The sequence below is a fragment of the Myotis lucifugus genome, unplaced genomic scaffold (genome assembly GCF_000147115.1).
Source record: "Myotis lucifugus unplaced genomic scaffold, Myoluc2.0 scaffold_42, whole genome shotgun sequence".
NCBI classification, from domain to species: domain Eukaryota; kingdom Metazoa; phylum Chordata; class Mammalia; order Chiroptera; family Vespertilionidae; genus Myotis; species Myotis lucifugus.
The window spans coordinates 7,918,258-7,939,407 of record NW_005871090.1 but is presented as its reverse complement, the minus strand read 5'-3'; the positions used below and the strand labels follow the sequence as shown (position 1 = coordinate 7,939,407).

The 21,150-nt window shown below is 40.1% G+C and overlaps 1 protein-coding gene across 3 annotated transcripts in view; it reads right to left on the bottom strand.

Annotated features, from left to right (window-relative positions):
- The window catches only part of KAT14 (lysine acetyltransferase 14), a 32,570-nt gene that overhangs the window by 3,666 nt on the left and 7,754 nt on the right, over positions 1-21,150 (bottom strand). Inside the window, exons 3-10 of one of the 3 annotated variants that reach the window (XM_014455155.2) lie at positions 19,476-19,597; positions 13,149-13,330; positions 10,176-10,592; positions 9,514-10,079; positions 3,473-3,609; positions 2,158-2,336; positions 1,865-1,910; positions 677-832 (exon numbers count right to left, since the gene is read on the bottom strand). In XM_014455155.2, coding sequence (XP_014310641.1) covers positions 1,906-1,910; positions 2,158-2,336; positions 3,473-3,609; positions 9,514-10,079; positions 10,176-10,592; positions 13,149-13,330; positions 19,476-19,597 — 1,608 coding nt within the window. In that variant the 3' untranslated portion in view covers positions 677-832; positions 1,865-1,905. Of the gene's footprint in view, positions 1-641; positions 833-1,864; positions 1,911-2,157; positions 2,337-3,472; positions 3,610-9,513; positions 10,080-10,175; positions 10,593-13,148; positions 13,331-19,475; positions 19,598-21,150 lie in introns of those variants that run through there. The other 2 variants (XM_006087984.3, XM_006087985.3) reach the window with 2 other exon arrangements.

Genomic DNA, 21,150 nt, shown 5'->3' with positions numbered 1-21,150 from the left:
CATATGTTTCAAGGGACCTGGCGTATATGGCATACTGTTCTTAATATGATTGCTCCCCTTCTTAGCGCTATGTGTTTTAACCAAGGTCACCTCTCCGAGAAAGGTTGTTTCCCCAGGTGGGGATTTTTCCCTGGAGTTAGGGATTAACAGGACTAAGGAAGGGAATAAATCAGTAAGACCCCTTAACTAAGTGCCAGGCGGGTAGTTAGTTAATCACTTTAACTACGAACAATCATGCTTAAGCTACATAATCTTTACTTAGGATAATCTCCTTCAGTTACTTCCTTGTAGCTTAACAGAACAATAGAGTAGTGACCTTGGAATGGAGATAACAAACGCCCTAACCTTTGGAATAGAATGGATAGGATTAAAATCAACTGGTATAAATACAGATGTAACAGGAAAATAAAGACAGAACCTGGCTGGAGAACCTGACTAGAGAACCTGGCTAGGCTGCTGATCAACTGAACGCTGTCTCCGTGTCATTCCTTCTTTGCCGACTCCGTCCACACCTTTGGGAACCCCTAGACCTGCTGGGGTTGGACCCCGACATTTTTCAAAATGCTGACATGCCGAGCTCAAAAGGTTCACCATCACTGGCCCAGAAGCTAGTGGGTACAAGATGAACACAGAATACATACCTGAATCAGATGATAAATCATGAAAGTTGCAATCCCTGCTCTTCTCCATTCAGGATGGACAAAGAGAAATGAAATGTAAGCTTCATTGTACTTCACGTCAGGAACCATGAAGCCAAAAGCAATGATAACTTTTTTATACAGGACGACAACACTGAAGTCTGGATACTGCAGGCACTCAGAAAGGTCAATGCCTAAAGAAAAGAAACAATCAGATTCACACCATGTGCCTTTTGAAACTAATGAACACCAAGCTGTTCAGTCTGTACTTGCAGCTACACCTGTGTGCTAAAAAAACCCCACAAAACAAAATGAGACAAAGATACTACCATAGATACCACACATTCAGATCATAAAATTAAAAGTGAATTTTAGAATATACCAAACTTAACATCATCTTTTCTAAGTACACGTTAAAAGGAGAGGCAGGATGGGGGGGGCGGGTATCAGAGTGAACAGGGTCAGAACTGAACACACCTGTTTTGAGCTCAGGCCCCTTGGCCATGTGTATCAGTGGGCACATCGCTAAATGTCTTGGACTTAGTTTCTACATGTTTAGAGTGAAAGTCCCTAGACCTCCTCACAGAGTTGGAGGAAAGATCCCTTGAGAGTGTCCATATCATTGTATTCTTTACCTCAGACATATTCAATTTATAAGCTCTTTTGTACAAACACTACATTTTACAATAAAAAGGTTAAATAAAAAATGAGTCCTAGCATAGCGTATGAAAGTCACCTAGTGTACAGGAAGGAAATAGTAAATGCTCCCAGAATGTTCCTTTCAGCCCCATACACTCTCAAAAGAGCAAGCACAGCTCTGCCACCACACACACTACTACATGATTGCCAGACAATAAAGATCACAAAGCTCTCATCCCAATGAATCTTATCTAACATCTGGAAGACGTATTTCCCACTTTATGTTTCAAAGCATAGTGGTAAAGCAGATCCACAAAAAGTGTGTTTATATTTAGCAATGAAAATGCTCTTCTTTAATTGATGGCTCTGGTCATTAGAGACAGTCAGTATATTAAGGCTGATAAAATGACAAATCATATTGGGTTAAAGTCTATGATTGGGGTATTTGACTTTTTAAAAACACCTTTTGGCTCTACTAATACTTTCTAAGGAACAGCTAAGTAAGCAAAGCATACAGAATTATTAAGCAAATTCAAAAGTGTCCAAATGCCCCGGCTACCAGTCTGTGTTTGGCTGATAGATATTACCTGATATCTAAACATATGTAGAAGCAAACAGGATGAATCTTTTATTCTGGAAGCAGAGACAAACAGGGAAGAGAAACAAACAAAAACACTGTTTATTAATTTAAATGTAGGCTTTCCCTTGATCTTAGAAAAGAAAGAGGTATTTATATTTTAATATTTCTATATTAGTAGACACAACTGAATAAAATCATAAGTAAAAATGTTAGGGTTACATGACATACACTAATTTAAAAAATTATTAAAATTTACTCTATAGAAAACCCATCTGCCCAGTTTGAGAAGGGGGAACATACCAGGCCAGAAAAACTCCTGACACATAGAGTTGATCGTTGGGATGTGATTTGGCCGGACATAGCAGTAATCGAGAGGTGCATCGGGCTCCGGCATCCAGTGAGGGTCATTTCTGTGCAGGTGGGAACGAATCTGTGACAGGAGCTGCAGTTTGGGTGGTTTTGTTTCATAATCGCGCCTCCAGTACCACAGAAAATAAACAAATTCAAGTAAAAAAAATACTCAATATTATTCCTAGCCATTTGATTCATGCAAACTCTGATCTGCTTGAAATTTTGAGTTAATTTGCACTACTTTATATGGCAACTAGCTTGACAACAGCTACAGGACTCTTTGGTATAAATTTAAAATTTACTCTTTCAACATTTGTCAGACCAAACCCCTCTGTACCCGCCAGGAACTCTACTGGTGCTGGCGAGGGTTATGAACAGAGTGAGGAAACAAAGAGCATCCTAATTTAACCCTCTGAGTGCTCTGACCAAGACAGAGTCCAGGGCAGGGGAGATCCAACCCTGCCAGGGCAGCTGCGGACCACTAGCGCCAGGGGAAGCAGAGCAGGCTCCACACTGCCTGTCCACCTGTCTGCCTGGGAGGCGGTGCTGTGCAGGGAGCAGGTGACTATGAGCTGCAGAACAAGTATGGTCTACGGAGACCATGTGCTCTGTCACCACATCCAAGATAGCACTGGGGGCCTCTCTTGTCAGCTCAGCTTTGCGGCACAGCCTAGCCAAGAGTGGGGAATGCCGGGCCCCTTGGCCATATAAGGCCCCCGAAATCATTTGGTCTGGCCCTGCCAAGGCATCAGGGGTGAGTTAATTAAATGTTTGACCAAATACAGTAGGCTAATTTTTAACTTGATAATTTGTATGGCCCGCAAATGATGTTATAAATATCCAAATGGCCCTTGGCAGGAAAAAGCTTCCTCACCCGCCCTAGACTCATCATTAGAAACTGTCCCAACATCCAGACCAGGCATAGGTCTGATGGAGACATCGCTGCTATTTTTTTATTTCACAGACTACTAAATATATACAACTTTAAAATTTTAAATGAAACAATAAATATGATCATCATAATAATATCTAACAGAGTTAACTTATCCTTGCTTTTTATGTTTTTACCAAAGGGCCATCCTTTCTGCAAACAAGTACAGTTGAAACGAGTCAAGGCTGAGCTAGACACAGAGCACAGACTCAGCCCTTGATGACTCCTGCTCACAGGTTTTGGTATTTCTTCACTCCGGCAGAGAGACGAAGTACAGAAACCACAAACATTACTTCTCATGACACACTCAACATCATGCTCTTCTCCATATACCTGATGTACGGTTTCAAGATCCGAGAAGTGTAAGGGCTGATAATACTCTGGTCCACAGCCAAATCTTCCGATCCCACCAAACGGTACAAAAACTTGGTGGTTTGGTGCCGAAATCCTTTCCTGGATGGCAGGGCAGTCTATGAGAAAGAAACACTGGTTATATAAAAACAAAATTATTCAAAAGATTGGTTTAATTCCCACAGATAATTAGTACTTATGACATTTTTATGTATCGGAAAGGTCTTTTTACATCACATATTTGAAAAGCTCATTAAAAAAAATTTCATTGTGCCCTAGGCGGTTTGGCTCAGTGGGTAGAACATCGGCCTATGGACCGAAGGGTCCCGGCTTTGATTCTGATCAAGGGCACATACCTCGGTTGCAGGCCCCTCCCCAGCTTGGGCCCTGGTCAGGGCGTGTGCAGGAGGCAACCAATCGATGTGTTTCTCTCACATTGATATTTCTCTCTGTCTTTCCCTCTCTCTTCCACTCTCTAAAAAAAAAATCAATGGGAAAATATCCTTGGGTGAGGATTAAAAAAAAAAGTCATTGTATAAAATAAGATATGGAAAACTCATCCTTGTTGTAATAGTTTCAAATTAAAATAATTAGCCCTAGCCGATTTTACTCAGTGGATAGAGCATCAGCCCCAAAACTCAAGGGTCCTGGGTTCAATTCTGATCACGGGCATGTACCTCGGTTGTTAGCTTGATCCCTGGCCTCATGTGCGGGAGGCAACCAACATGTCTTTCTCACACCAATGTTTCTCTCTCTGTCTCTCCCCCTCCTTTCCACTCTCCAAAAATCAATGGAAAAAATATCCTCAGATGAGGATTAACAAAAAATCAAATAAAAATAATTTAAAAAATTTTTAAGTAATTTTAAAATGTTTAAAGTCATTTAATTGAGTGAAATGCAGGATTGAGCACAGGATTTATAGCTTTTATAGGTTTCATTTTATCTATATTACACTTTCAGTCAATTCATCAAATATTAACCAGCACCAGTGACATGAAGGTAACATATATACATGGGTCGGGTTTTATGAGTATAGTTTGTTATCCAAACAGCCATGGGGACCAATTATTGCAATACTTATATATGGATTTATTAAAATATGTCTCCATTCCATTGAGTAAATTTGACAAAAGTAGGACCGTACAGATTATCATCCCTAAAACAAATCACCATAGTGGAGCGGCCCTACCAGAGGTTCAAGGAGGATGTGGTTTGTCTTTGCTCCTTAGGCAGGTGTCCTAACTGAACAGGTAGGTTTGGCCCTGGGAGTCTGATTGGAGATGTCTGTTCTTCAGCGAGTGCTGCTCCAGGGCCCTCAGTCATGTAGTAACAGAACATGTGCAATTAGGGTTTTATAGCAAAGAGTTCAAATGGAAGATTAAAAGGCACACTTATAAAGTGGTTTGCCAAGGAATGGATAAAGTTTAGAAACTTGAGTTGTTTTTGTAGAATCAGTTTGCTCTTAGCCTAGAAAATAACTTTGTTGGAAGAAGAGCAAAAATTCCTTCTTTTATAATTTTCTCTTATGATCTTACCAAACTGGACACCAAAACTTTCAAAAGCCAACTTTGAAATTCTTCCAGGACTTTAAAGTAAGTTTCAAAGTGAAATTGAAAGCTGTGTAATACAGTTTCCAAATATGGCCCCAATGGTTCTTCCCCACCCCTGGGTACACGTGGCTCCTCCTATCACAAGGCAGAGTCAATTTCCCCTCCCCATGAATCTGGCGGCCTGTGACTGACCAATCAGAAAGTGGCAGAAGTAACATTCTGGGACTTTTGAGCCCAGGCCTAAAGGGGACTGGCAGCTTCCACTTTTCCCTCCCGGAGTCCAGCTGCCATGGTGTCCAGGCTGGCCCACTGAGCGACTAGAGGCCACAGAGACAGGCTCTGGAGGAAGAGAAGCCGTCCTGTTCATTCCAGTCCTGACCCAGCTCTCAGCTAAACGCAGCCACAGAAGAACCACACAATTGAGCCCAGCTGACCCAGAGAATCAGAAGAAATATTAAATAGTCACTATTTTAAGCCACGAAGTTTTGGGATGATATGTATGCAGCAATAGACAACTGAAACACCAGCGATTGAACCACTAGCCGCGATAGACTATCCACTCAATGTCTCAAGGTGAGTTCTGTGGAACTCTGTAGATATTATACAGGGCCCCAACTTCTTTCCATTGCCACTGCTTTCCCAAATCTAAACCACCCTCAATTTCTGTCCAGATCACTACCAGTGCCTCCTATCAGTCTCCCTGCTGCCCGCCACTCTTACCCCATATCATCCATTCTCCACACACAGCCAGATTCTCCTTTTAAAAACTAAATTCACCTCCCTTGAGGAAAGCTCCTATCTGGCTTTCCACTGTAAGTTCATAATACAATTCAAACTCCTTGCCGTGACCTGCAGGATCTGGCCCTGTTACCTCTGTGGCCTCATCTCCCATCATCCCCCTCCTCCATCATCACTATGTTCCAGCCTCAGACACCAAACTAACTCCTGCCTTAGGTCCTGTGCCTGAGTCTTCTGCCCTGAACCTTCCTCAGCCCAGCTCCTCCTTGTGGATCAGAACTTGGATCAAGTGTTCCCTCTACAGAAAGCCCATCCTTAACTACCCTGTCTGAAGTGGCTGCTGCCCTCTGCTCTTCCATCCCACTGCCGACTCATCTTGTGGGAAGTGATCCTGTTTGTTAAGGGAGTTAGTTCTGTCACCTCGATGCTCACCGGTGGCAACTCCATAAGGGTGGGGAACCTTATCTGTCTTAATTCACTGCAGTATCGCCCAAGAGAATAGTGCTTGGCATATATGAGGTACTCAATGTTAGTTGAATGACAAAATGGTGCGGGAAGCGGGGGGAGTCCCAAAGTCAAATAAGTTTGGAAAATGTTAAATGAGCTTCTCCAAACCTCTGGTTCTAAACAAAATGGGGAGCTAGGTGGATTGTTGGTTCCCTTCCCCAACCCAATTTGGGAGAAGTCAAAAAGTGAGAGGGAAGATGGAACACAAAGGCTGTGAGAATCCCTGCCCACTACTGGACCATCTTTTAACCCTAAGGAGTAGTAGCTCAGAATCGCATCTGTGCCCTGCTTGTCTTCATCAAGTTCTCTGACACTCTACTCCCTGCATCAGCTGAGGATACTTGCCCCACAAATAACTGCTGACCTACCTGTAAGTTGGAAGGAAGCATGTCAGCCCAGGCAGGAAATGCAGAGGGCTCCACTGCCATGGCCCAGACTTCTGTCACATTCCCTGCTATACGCTGCAGCTCGGGTGGTGACCTTGACCACTGACTTCTCCAGGAGGGGCTCATGGAAGGTTCAGCCAGAACATAATTGTATGAGTTTCCTGGAGCTGTTGTATCCATAGGGTGACTCAAAACAACAGGAATTTATTCCCTTAGTTCTGGAGGCTGGAAGTCAGAAGTCAAGGTGTCGGCAGGGCCATGCTCTCTGAACACTCTGGGGGACAGACTGTCCCGTGCCTTTCTCCTGGCTTCTGGTGTTGCCAGCAATCGTTGGCATCCCTTGGCTGTGGACCCAGCACTCTGCCTCAGTCGTCACATGGTGTTCCCTCATGTGTCTGTCTCTGTGTCTCATCTCTTGTAAGAACACTGGTCGTATTGCATTAAGGGCCCACCCTACTCCAGCATGATCTCATCTTAATTAATTATATGTACAGGGGCCTATTTCTCAGTAAGTCACATTCACCTGTAGCAGGAGTTAGGACTTCAATATATCCTTTTGTGGGACACAGTTTATCTACAACAACCACCCACAGACTACTTAGCTTTATCTTCTGGAAACCTTCATCTAAGAGGTAATTTCCTTCCAAGCTAAGTGTTTCCCACTTCATTTTTTTAAAAATAAAAGTACAGTGTTTAGGGATATAGTCATTAAAAAAGTAGAAGAATGATTAACAATAAGTCAGAGAATGACTTCCTCTGGGGGGAGCAGGCAGTGTACAGACTTCTCAGGTGTTTATAATGCTGTTTCTAAACCCAGGAGCTAGAAGCACAGGCATTTATTTTATTACTCTCTACGCTATACTCATATGTTCTATGCATTCTCCTTGGGCATTCTTCTATGGGTATGACACATTTCATAATTAAAAAAATAAAGTATAGATATTAAAAAGAAAAGCTCATGAGAACAAAGAACAAATGAACAGATGATGGCAACAAAAGCATATGAAAAAGTGCCAAATGACTTGGACTTGAGAGACAAAACCTAAGGCAGCAGGGAGGCCAGGCCAGGAGCAGCAGGATTTGCAGCTCAGAGCCTCAGGAAAGGGCAGCAATAGGAAAGGCCAGGTCCTACTAAAGCCCCCACTGCCCATATCCAAAAATGATCTTCCCTTCCATGGGCAGAAGACTAGACTCTGCAGAAGCTCAAAGGAGAAAGATTCTGGACACAGGGGCCCTGGCACAGCCAAGGGTGGAAGTACTGTCCTAAAACAGGGACACTTAATGGAAATTTTCCAGCTGAATGGTCGGCTCCTGGCCTCCCTTACTTGGCTCCTAAGATGCAGGCAGGCAGGTTACTACTTCCCAGGAAAGATGAGGAATAGGAGAAAAAAAGAAAATTAAGGGGATCCATCTGGAGTAGGGGTCATGGGCAAACTACAGCCCATATGCCAAATCCAGCCTGTTTTGGTAAATAAAGTTTTATTGGAGCACAGCCATGCCCATTCATTATCTTACCTATGCTGCTTTCATACTACAACAGCAATGTTTTTTTTTTTTTTTTTTTTAAAAACTTCATTGTCTTTTTTTTTTTATATATATATTTTATTGATTTTTCACAGAGAGGAAGGGAGAGAGATAGAGAGTTAGAAACATCGATGAGAGAGAAACATCGATCAGCTGCCTCTTGCACACCCCCTACTGGGGATGTGCCCGCAACCCAGGTACATGCCCTTGACCGGAATCGAACCCGGGACCTTTCAGTCCGCAGGCCGACGCTCTATCCACTGAGCCAAACCGGTTTCGGCAACAGCAATGTTAAATAGTTGCAACTGAGACTGTGTGGCTTGCAAAGCAGAAACTATTTACTATCTGACCCCTTACAGAAAAAGTCTGCTAACCCTTGTCCTAATAGCGGTGCTCTGAAAAGACAGACCAGAAAAAACAGAAGATAGGAAATTAAGAAGACTTTCCAGAACTCAAGGACTTTCAAATTCAAAGGGCCCACACACCAAATGCTGAGCACAATGAAACAAAAAACCCCACACATGGTACACACTGAATAATACCAGAACAATGGCAACAAAGAGAAGAGCCCACTTTTGTTGCCAAAGAAGAACAAAACAGAAAAATGTGCAAAGAATCCAATAGGCAATTCACAGAGAAACAAGATGGGAACATGATTACAGTTGTAACCTCACCTGTAATCAAAGAAAAGTAAATAAAAAACAAGTTTTCACTTTACAGCTCTCAGTTAGCTAACTAGTAAGAGGCTGGTTAAGAGCAGTGCTAGCACAGATACAGGGAATCTAAGACCTCTCGTTCCTGCTGTGTGAAGGTGTGTTCTGGCAGCTCTGAGTGGAATTCATTGTTCCAGGAGCACACTTAGCCTTGGATTCCACTGAGTCACCTTGAGCCACGCTGACACCACACTGCCCCCCTGGCTGCTATGTCCCCACGCTGTCTTCTAACCCACAGATGGTTACATGTTTTCAGCTCCTGCTCAGCACAGGGTCTGGTACACTTAGGTTCTCAACAAAACTATCAATCAAAGTCATGACACAAACCATGTACTTAGGGACTAAACGATACAAAGAAAATGTCTAGGTTCTGCCTGAAATGCCCAAAGAGGAAAATAACCCAGCTGTATTAAGAGGTATTCATATTGAACAATTTCAAAAAATAAAGCCCAGCAATTTTTCTATTTTTCTCTCTTGCTGTTTTATTCTCTCTCCCAAAATTACTCAGGACTTGAATAGTCACTGCCTAATTGTGCCCACTCCCTGGTGCTGCCTGCCCCACCTCCACTCCTGCTTCGAGAGTTTTAGCATGTGTGTTAGCTCACCTGGTACCGGTCAAGGATTCTGAAGTCCTGACAGGTGGTTCTGTATGTGGCTTGGCCAGCTGGAAGCCTAGAAACTCCTTCTTTGGCTCCATAAATCCCATCAACTAACAGAAGAGCAGCATTAACAACTTGATCCAAGTCAAAAAGTGGTAATCCCCTATCCCTTTTTGCTTGTCTGACAATCAGTTTACGCTTCAGTCTCCGAGCTTCTGGTGTCATGGCAACGGCACTGGGACAAGCTTCCAGCCTCTTCAGGAGCAGCTTCTCCTCATAGATGCTAACAGGGGTGTACTTGGGCCCTTTGGGTTTCCTGTCCTTCTCCAGCTGTGGCTTCCTCTTTTCTCGAGCCCTTGTTTGCAAAGATGTGTTGGAATCTGTGTCTTCACTGTCAATGTCCATCCTGTCAGGTTTTTCCTCCTCACTCTCTACCTCCTGCTTTATATGTTCAGGTACTCTGACCTTCTTCCTGCCCCCAGGCACTGTCCCAGAAGCTGCTGACCCAGCAGGGGGCGGGACATACTCCATTCCTGGGTCTATGACTCCATCACCTTCCAACTCATCGTCATCTGTGGAAGTATAAAACAGGACAAAAAAGGTGAAAACATACCCTTTCACATCATGGGCCATGCATAAAATAAAGACCCATGAAAGGCAAGACTTACCGTGAAACAAGGCTTGTGGTGGCATCACATCTGGAATCAGATCTGCTTCTGAAAGCAAGCTGGGTGTGGCTGAGTGAGAGGCAGGGGTCCCGGGGGCAGAGAAATCCAGAGAGGGAGACGGAGACGGGCTAGTCAGCGGAGTGCGGTCAGAGGAGCTCAAGGATGAAAAGTCGATCACTTCTCCTTTTTCTAGAATCACATCTGGCCTGCGGCCTCGGCTTATGAACTTTACAGGGGTCGAAGAAGTGCTCCTGTCAAGAAAGCCAGCAGCTTCCTTCTGGGCTCTTCTAATGTCTTTCGCTTCCTGAGTACGACATCTTTTCTCTTTTAATTCCATGGCTGATTCCACAGGATTGCGACTCGCCCGTTTTCTAAGTCCCTCAACAGTAATGATGGGATCTAAAGTTGGTTTTGAGGCTGATGGAAAAGAATAAATAACTCAATTTTTAAATAACCAGTCAACTTTAGTTTCTTTTACTAATTTATTATTGTAAACTTACTACCACATTCAAAATAGAGAAATGTTTGCCCTGGTGGGTGTGTCATGGTCCCATGCACTGAAAGGTCACCAGTTAGATTCCCGGTCAGGGTACATGACCATGTTTCGTGTTCAGCCCTGGACCATATGAGAGGCAACCAATCGATGCTTCTCTCTCACATCAATATTTTTCTCTCTCTCCCTCCCTGCCTTAAATGAGGACTTAGACATCTCTTAACAAGAAAAAAAAATTATAATGAAAATTTAAACAATTAAACACTATCTTCCACCGACTGGAATAGGTAAGCATTAAAAGTTTGCCCTAACCGGTTTGGCTCAGTGGATAGAGCGTTGGCCTGCGGACTCAAGGGTCCCGGGTTCGATTCCGGTCAGGGGCATGTGCCTTGGTTGCGGGCATATCCCCGGTGGAGAGTGTGCAGGAGGCGGCTGATCGATGTTTCTCTCTCATCGATGTTTCTAACTCTCTATCCCTCTCCCTTCCTCTCTGTAAAAAATCAATAAAATATATTTAAAAAAAAAAAAAAGTTCGATAATGCTCAGCAAGGATATGGGGAAATAAACATATTCATACCAGCACGTAAATTTTATTATAACTTTTTGGAAGGTAGCCTGGCAATACTGATTAAAGTTTTGAATGAGCATGCATTTAATACAGTAACACACTTCCAGGAATTAATTACACAAAAATTTTCACATGCACACAAAAGTGTACAATTATATTGTTGTTTATTTATTTATTTTTTAAATACATTTTTATTGATTTCAGAGAGGAAGGGAGAGGAAGAGAGAGAGATAGAAACATCAATGATGAGAATCATTGATCAGCTGCCTCCTGCACATCCCCTACTGGGAACTGAGCCCACAACCAGGACACGTGCCCTTGACTGGAATCGAACCTGGGACCCTCCAGTCCGCAGGCCAACACTCTATCCACTGAGCCAAACCAGCTAGGGCCATATTGTTGTTTAAAATAACAACAATAAAAGGTTCTAGAAATAACCAAAATGTCCATCCACAGGGGTTTAATAAATTATCATATAGCCATTCAATGGAATGCAATGAAATAAAAGAAAACATGGCAGCCTGGCCAGCGTGGCTCAATGGTTGAGTGTTGACCTATGAACCAGGAGGTCCTGGTTCAATTCCTGGTCAGGACACATGCCCGGGTTGTGGGCTTGATTCCCAGTGGGGACCATGCAGGAGGAAGCCAGTCAATGAGTCTCTCTCATCATTGATGTTTCTGTCTCTCTCTCCCTGTCCCTTCCTCTCTGAAATTAATTAAAAAGGAAGGAAGGAAGGAAGGAAGGAAGGAAGGAAGGAAGGAAGGAAGGAAGGAAGGAAGGAAGGAAGAAAACATGGCAGATCTGCATGTATTGCTATGGAAAGATATCCAAGGTATACTGGTAAGTGGAGGGGAAAATGGAGAATAAGTATTGTGAGTCCATTTACAGTTTTTCTTTTAAAAAAATAAGAAAATGCTTAAATGTTCAGACGATTTCTGAATGCATTCACAAGAGTCAATAGTGGTTACTCTGGGAAGTGAAACTGCAGGAAGGGGTGGGTGCAGAGGAGCAACTTCCAGACCTTATATCCTTCAATCCTACCTGACTTTCTTTCCAATTATATTTTTCCTAATTGTAAAAGCTCATTAAAACCTTTTTAGATTCAAAAAAATCAGACCAATGTATGACAGTAAAGAATTACTATTAATTCTCTTAAAATTGTGAAAATGGTATTATGGTTAGACTACAAAAAAGAAAGAGTTCACACCATGTAGAGATACATACTGAAATTTTTAAGAATGCTATGTTGGTACCTAGGATTGCTCCTAAAGAATCCAAGGGTGGGATGGGTAGAGGGTTGGGGGAAAGTACTATGGGTCTAGATCAGGAGTGGGGAACCTTTTTATGTCAAGGGCCATTTGGATATTTATAACATCATTCATGGGCCATACAGAAGTATCAATTTAAAAATCAGCCTGCTATATTTGGTCAAACATTTAATTAACTCACCCCTAATGCCTTGGCAAGGCCAGGCCAAATGATTAAGTGGGCCTTATACGACCTGAGGGCTGGACGCTCCTCACCCCTGGTCTAGATAAAATGAGATTGCCAGCAGTTAGCTGTTGAAATGAGGTGAAAGGTACGTGGGGATTCATTATATTATTCTCTGCACATTTGCACATTTAAAAAATTTTCCATAATAAAAAGTTTAAAAACAGAATCAGGTTAAAATAGAGAACCTTTCAGATATCAAAGGAAATTTATTAAAACTGGTAACTTAATTAGGAAATTATCCCATTTTTATTTAGTATTTATTTACAGGATACAAAAAAATGTGTCACAATAAAATTGCCAAGCAGAGTCCCTCCAGAGCAGATGAGCTCTGCCTGGTAAAGTGGGATTGTCTCCTGAGCTCACCCTTACTCGGCTTTGGGCTGGCTAGCACCTCCTACACTGCTCTCACAGCAGTACCTTTGACTTTCAAAGCAGAGGCAGACAACTTCTCTCCTTCAGGTTTCATTGTCGGGGGCTTGTTGTGAACAAGTTTCCACCATCCTGGTTCTCCGAATTCCTGAGCACCTGAACGGAAGTACATAGGACTTCCCACGCTGAGGCAACCTGCTACTGTGCTCCACCAGGTCGAAGTTTTTTTCCTGGAGAGTCCAAGAATTTAAAAATGATTGTTTTTTTTTAAATTCTATCATTATATAGAAAATACACTCTATGTATACTCTATGACTCCTGGCCTACGATATGCTCTGAACCTGAAAACTTTGAAGGAACGTAAGTTAAGAGAGGCTCTGAGGTCTGTCTGGCTTCAAATCCTGGCTCTACCACTTTCTAGCTGCCTCAGTTTCCTCATCTTTAAAATTAGGATCATAGAACTTACCTCACTAGGTCGTTGTGGGGATTAAATGACATAATTCAAACAAAGCTTATAAAACAATTCTGATTACCATCATCATGATTACCAAGTTCTATAATTTTAATTAAACAAGTTGCTTTTATATGTGAATTAAATACAGCTCTCAAGAATGCATGCAGGAGAATCATTAGCCATGGTAAATAGTTCATTTTACCCAGGTATCAGATGCATTTCTCACTCTGTTCCTATTGGCCTTTACACAGCAGAGTGGGAATAAAATTATATTGTGTGTTTCACAAAGAACTGAACTTTGGGGGAATAACTTTGCCAAAAAAAAAGAATGTATATAACAAAATTTTTTAAATATGTTAAATGTCAACTATTCAGATTCCTCCTGTTGAAAATTCTTTCAAAGGCAACTGTTTTATTTCCACCTTGAAAACATACGTCAATCACCAGAAATACTTTCATAAGAAGGCCAGACTAACAGTTTCAAAATATTGCTAGGAGGCAAAAGAAAAAAGTATTCTTAGCACATTGTATGCGGGCCGTTTTTGCTAATTTTTTGCGCAAATGGCAACGTTCAGTAAAATTACGATAACTTTAGTTTTACATATTTTTTTTTCAATGAAACTTTTTGTGATTTACTATAAAATGTATACTGAATTATTTTTCTTAAATTTTAAACAGACAAATACTGGAAAACTCACTGGAAATTGTGTTTACCAGTCAATGTAAAACGTATAAATACGTTTCCTGTATACAATGTGTTAAGAACAAAGATGTACTAGAACACACAGAAGAAAAAACTTTAATAGGCATAAGCACTTTAATAGGCATAAGCACTGTCTGTGATGGGGCAAATAACACCTTAGCTTTCACTGGCAATGTTTTGGTCACAGAGCACTCTAACTCCTTTAGTCTCCTCCACTCAACTTTTTCTAACTTTCCAAGCCCCCTCTTCTTGCCCAAAGAATATGATCAAGGGGGAAGCCATTCTACTTGCTTTCTCACACAATGAGTATGTTAGTTCAGTTGGTGGTGTCTCACAGGTCCCGTAGGCTCTGTTCACTTCTCTTTGATCTTTTTCCTTGCTTTTCCTCAGATCTTATAATTCCCATTGACCCATCCTCAAGTTCACTAAATCTTTTTCTGCTTGCTCAAATCTGCCTTTGAATCCCTCCAGTGAATATTTCATTACAGTATTGTACTTTCCAGTTCCAGAATTTCTTTTTAGGTTTTCTACCTTTTTATTGATATTCCTATTTTGTTCATACAATGCTTTCTCGACTTTCTCCCCATCTTCCTTTAGTTCTTTGAGCATCTTTAAGACAGTTGTTTTAAAGTCTTTCCTTCATAGATCCATTAGGTCTTCTTAAGGAAGTCCTGGTTGGTTTATTTATTTTCCCTTGAATGGGCCATACCTTTTGCTGTTTCTTTGTATTCTTTCTAATTTTTAATTGAAAATTTAACTTAATAATGTAGTAACTCTGGACATTAGATTATTATCCTTCCCCAAAGTTTGTTTTTTTACTGTTGTCCCCCTGTGCCAAATATCAGCATGAGTTGTATAAGGTCTTCTTGGGTCATTTCTGAGCTTGCACCTTCCCCTGAGCACATGTAGTGACTTCTAATTTCCTCCGTATATATAAATGTAGTTGCTTTTGAATATCTTAGCCTTCAATGTCTAGCTCCAAAAGGAGAACAAAGAGAAAAATAAAGGGGAGAAAAGAAGGCACCAGCCTGTTAATCCCGTAAAGTTGGTTCAGCCAGAGGGAAAGGGGCTGGCCACAATAGGGAAGGTGCAACAATGGCTGCCCACCTTTGTCTGCAACCTTATGATCAGCAGCAGCAATCAGTGATCAGAGCACAGATCACAATATTTGGAGGAGTGTTCTTTTTGTATTCCCTGGCTCCCATAAGTTGTGTGCAAGCTGCTCTAAGAGCGTGCACATTGCTGCCTACTACAGGCTGAAAGGTGTGGGACAGGCAGAAGCTACAGTGCTAAGAGTTGAAAGTGATTAAAATTAACAGCAATTTACTGTACAAACCTTCCCCTGGAATTTGCAAGTCTTCAACAGACTCCAAAATTCCAAAATAGTTGTATCAGACAGATTCTACAATTCCAATTGTTTTCTAAGTAGGGAGACAGATTTCTGGTGCTTCCTACTTTGCCATCTCCCCAGAATCGTCATATAATTTTTTTGAATTTTAAATACTATGAATGTGCTGTCTCATATTTCATCAAATATAAGATCTACTGATTTTAAGATATATCATTTATGTACAAGAAAGGAAACTATCAAATTTTGACACATCATCACTACTTGTAAGCTATATCCAGCTGTCAGAGAAATCAAAATTTGAAATATTATGCATCTTAAAATCAATGAAATATGGTAACAGAATAAAGCATTCAAATTATTCTTCAAAGGTATAATCAAAGTTATATCTTCTGGAAGAATTCAAGGCTAGGATTGTAAAAGCAAATTAAATGATCACACACAATGGCAATTAAACTATAGTAATTAATAAAGCTTTTGTATACTTTTTGTTTCTACAATAAGTACATAAAGTTATTTAGGTTGACCCTAAATAATCCTTTACACACTTAAACTTTAATAAAAATTAAAGGCATAAAAGCAAATCCTGTAAATATCTGGAAGAAAATGTATTCAAATTTAGAACTTCATTACACAGTATACTATTTGCTTAGCTCTTTTTTTTTTAAAAAAAAATTGATTTGAGAGAGAGAAAGACCGAAGTGAGAGAGATACATTGATTGGTTGGTTGCCTCCTGCATGTGCCCTAACCGAGGTTCAAACCTGCAACCTAAGTATGTGCCCGGAAATCGAACCTGCAACCTTCTGGTGCACCAGACAATGCTTCAACCAAGTGAGCCACACAGGCCAGGGCTATTAGCTTATCTCTTACGGCAAATGAGAAATGGTATTATTGTTAGGAATTTAAAATATGGTCTATGGCAGTGATGGCGAACCTTTTGAGCTCAGTGTGTCAGCATTTTGAAAAACCCTAACTTAACTCTGGTGCTGTGTCACATATAGAAATTTTTTGATATTTGCAACCATAATAAAAGAAAGACTTATATTTTTGATATTTATTTTATATATTTAAATGCCATTTAACAAAGAAAAATTAACCAAAAAAATGAGTTCGCGTGTCACCTCTGACACGCGTGTCATAGGTTCGCCATCACTGGTCTATGGATAGCAGAATTAAAATCTTTAGTAGTTATAAAAAAAGTATGACTGTAAGTGCTCTTTCGCAGCGTGGTCCTCTAGGGTGTAGTAACTCTGTGTATGTTCATATACAGAGACATCTGAGCACATGGTAATCACATCAGGGAGCAGCTTCAGGTGACTTTCCAATCACTGATGTTTAAAGCAGAGTTCCCAATAACAACAACAACAACAACAAAACAAAAAAGACCAAAAAAAAACACAAACAAACAGAAAAAAAGACAAAAACAAAAACAAAATAAAATAAAGCAGAGTTCCCAAAGTAAAGGTTAGCACTGGGCAGGAAACTGAGTGGCAAGGAATCACAGAGTAATTTTTCCTTCTCTTTCCTCCTTCTGGTTAGATCAAGGAGAAAATTTATTGCTTGAAATTCTAACACATGTACCCACCCCTTTTGATCAAGAAAGAAGGTCTCAGATTGACTCAATAGACCATGGGCTCCAGCTACAACTTAATGGCATTGTTTTATTTTTAGTGCATTTATTTTTATAGTTTCATTATATTTATGGCAAATTATATTATTTTTTGCTCACCAAGGTGGTGTGAAGTTTCTTTTTAAAGTGAATGTATTTTTTAAGCAAGTAAATGATAATTTTAAATAAGTAAATGATAATTCAAGTGATACATTATTATGGCCCAAACTACTAGTCTCAATGGTTAAACTACACAGCAGCTGAAAAGTAATTAATGCCTTTCGGTAAACATTAAAAAGAACAGACTCTAGAAATGAACAAATGACACTAACAACTTCTGTTAAAATAACGGCAAAATCCTTAAAAACAGGCAATTTAAATCGAAGTTCTTCCAGAAGATAATCCATTAAACAGAGCAGCACTGAGATCATGAAAACATTCCAAGATCTAATTTTATCCGTTTTTTTCTTTTTTGTCCCTTATAAATGGGATGTATTAAGTCCCACAAATAGCGCTAAATCATTGAACTAAGACAACAGATTTCCTTTTTTTAAGAAAAAGAACCAGTTATACTGTCAATTCTTTTCTTAGTACCACTAAAATTACTCAAGAACAAAAATAACTTCTTTTGTAAAAATGTACTGAATCTATTCTATTTTTTCCTCACAGCAAGCCTTCAGAATGTCGACCCTCCTTTTAAATGCCTTCCCTGATTTCCCAGCAGCATTAGCAGAGCTGTGACTTCTCAGCACCAGAGGAAATAGAGGCTGTAGTGAGTTCAGAGGGAGGACATGTACAAACTCCCTGCTCTGACCTGCTGTGTTCAGAGCCTTTACCTATCTTGTCTATACTGACTCTATATGCAAGATTTATGAATCCCACACAGGACTTCAGATGGCAATTAACAATCAGAATCTCAAACAGAACTGACCAATCCAATTGTAAACTCATTAATCTATAAATAGCAATAAGGATAGCAATAAAAATCTCAGTAGATTCACATGAACATTTAGTTAAAACACATGGTCTCAAGCTCTGGCCAGTGTGGCTCAGTTGGTTGGAGCATTGTCCTGTGTACAAGAAGGTCAGGTTTAATTCCCAATCAGGGAACATAACCGGGTTGCAGGTTCAATCCCCAGTCGGGGCGCATAGAGAAGGCTACAGATTACCGATTCATGTATATTTCTCTCTCCACCCCCCTTTCCTCCTTCTCTAAAAAACACACAAGCAAACAAAAAGACACCATATGGTCTCAATATCTGTGCACTGACATCCCTAAGTCTGATGAACTAAAACAGCCACAAAGGAGGAGTGTACTTAGCAGCAAAAAAAAAAAAAGTATTAAAATGAAAAGAGGAATGAATGACTAAGCCATATGTATAACGTATCTAGATCTTGCTAAGCACTGTCATACCAAAAAGTATAAAACTGTTTCTCCCTTCTAGTTAATAAAAATAAATAAAAATAATGACTCTATTAATGAAAAGAAATCTAAATGGGTGCAGTCAATAACTGCCATTATTTTTCTTCTGATAAGTCAATGATTTTAAAAGGATAGTAATAATGCTATCTCCTCCAATTAAATAGTTACTCATTCAACTATTAAACAACCTCATTTAATCAAACTATTTTTTAACATTCTACAAATCTCTTCAAAATCTCCTAATGCTCAGTATAAATCAATAGTTACTTCTTGAAATAGGATGAGTGACTACACTTTTAATAGTATATACTTTCACTTTGATTTTTCATAAACAAGTTTTTTAACTTAAAAAAGGAACATTTTCTGGATTACAAAATTCTCTGTAATTGCCACAAGCAAATGCATACTCTAATTCTCTAGAGCAGTGATTTTCAACCAGTGTGCCACAAGCATTTTTATTTTTCAAAATAATTCTTTATTGTTGAAAGTATTACATATGTGCCACAAGAATTTTTAAAACATGCAATACCTTATTTAGTCAGGGGCACTGACCTCTTTTCCCTTAGATTGTCAAATAAAAAAAAATGGCAATAGCAAACACAACAATAGCTGTCCAGTGTGAATAAATCAAAATTATACCTTTTCTCTTTTTTTGTCAGACTGGCAAAAATGTATTTTTTGGTGTGCTGCAAAATTTTTGTAATTAGTTTGTGTGTGCCATGAGATAAAAAAGGTTGAAAATTGCTGCTCTAGAGGGCTACACTGGGCTGGCTCACATCTTATATTCATTCTTTATATCTTTGTTCAAGTATAAGATTTTTTAAAAAATCACATTACCTATTCCCTAGTAAAAAAGTCCAATGTTTCTCAATAAAAGCACAGATATCCTCTTTCCACCTGAAATAACCTTGACGTCCACTTCCTTCCAGAGACAAGTTGTACATTGCCAACATGACAACCTGAAAAACAAACCAAACAAGGACTGGGACAGAAGCATGATTAAGGGTGTTAATCTTGAGGGAGAAAATTTGTTGTTTTATATCCTAAATAGTAATGCTGGAGAACAGAGGGGAAAGAGGAAGGATAATATCTTGGAATATTCTCAGTATAGAATTTTACTTTCCTTTTTGCTCTCAGATGAGTCTGACTCATCCATTTAGTTATGTGCAGTCTTTCTTTACGTGTTACACACGCAGGGCTGATGTGTGGTTGGCTGATTATGATAAATAACCACTGTCCTGGGGTGAACCCCCAGCCCAGTACCCCTCCATCCTCCACAATGCAGAACTAACAAAAGTGTTAACTACTGGCCATCATGAGGCCTCCAGGTATCTACTCCAGCCAGCATCTTGACCAACAGTGCTAACTCTATTGAATATTTTGAAAATCATCCCTGCATATATATTTTTCTAAGCTCTTTAGAGGGCAGAAACAAATGACTCAGAATTTCAGAGCTGAAAATAATGTGACACACCATCTACTCAGTATTTAATCATTTTTAGCTGTGGAAACCTTTCTTCAAATGAAATCAGCAATCAACAAGGGGCAGAGACCTGAAAGGCCTGGCTGCTCTGCCCCTTCTCAAAGGGCTCACTCCCCAGAGTTCAATCTGAAAACTCCTAATCTAGAACAACCTGGTTATTTTACAGATAATAAATTCATGGCCCCAAATGGGGAAATATTTTCTAGGACTATAAATAACACATGCTCATTGTAAAAGACTTCAATAATAGAAAAAAGAGAAAAGAAGTACGTAAAGATCACTTTAAATCCACAATCAAGAACTAATCAGCCCGGACGGCGTGGCTTAGTGGTTGAGCATCCAGGTCACGGTGGAGAGCATATGCCTGGGTTGGAGGCTCGACCCCCAGTGTGGGGCATGCAGGGGACAGCCGATCAATGATTCTCTTTCATCACTGATATTTCTCTCTCTCTCTCCCTCTCTTTCCTTCTCTGAAATCAATAAAAATATATTAAAAGAAATAATCACTTTTAACATTTTCAGTGACTGTCCTTTCAGACATTTCTTTTTGTGTTTACATGTAATTTTGTAATTATGTAATTTTATGTAAATGAACAAAACTATACAAGCTATGCAAAACCATGTATTCAACCTAGTAAAAATAATGACTAATTTTGGGCCAATGAAATTGAAAAGGGGACAGAGAATTTAAAGAGAAGAAAAAAAAAAATCATGCCCGGCAGGTGTGGCTCAATGGTTGAGTGTCAACCTATAAACCAGGTGGTTACAGTTAAGACTTCCAGTCAGGGCACATATCCAGGTTGTGGGCTCAATGCCCGGTAGGGGGTGTGCAGGAGGCAGCTGATTAATGATTATCTCTCATCATTGATATTCCTATCTTTCTTTCCCTCTCCCTTCTTCTCTAAAATCAATAAAAATATTTTTTTAGGATGGTGAAGACCCAGGGGGTTGGTAAGAACTGGGAGGAGGGGGGTAAAGAGGGACAAATGGGAGACATATATTTGGAAAAAAAATTTAATCCTTAAATAA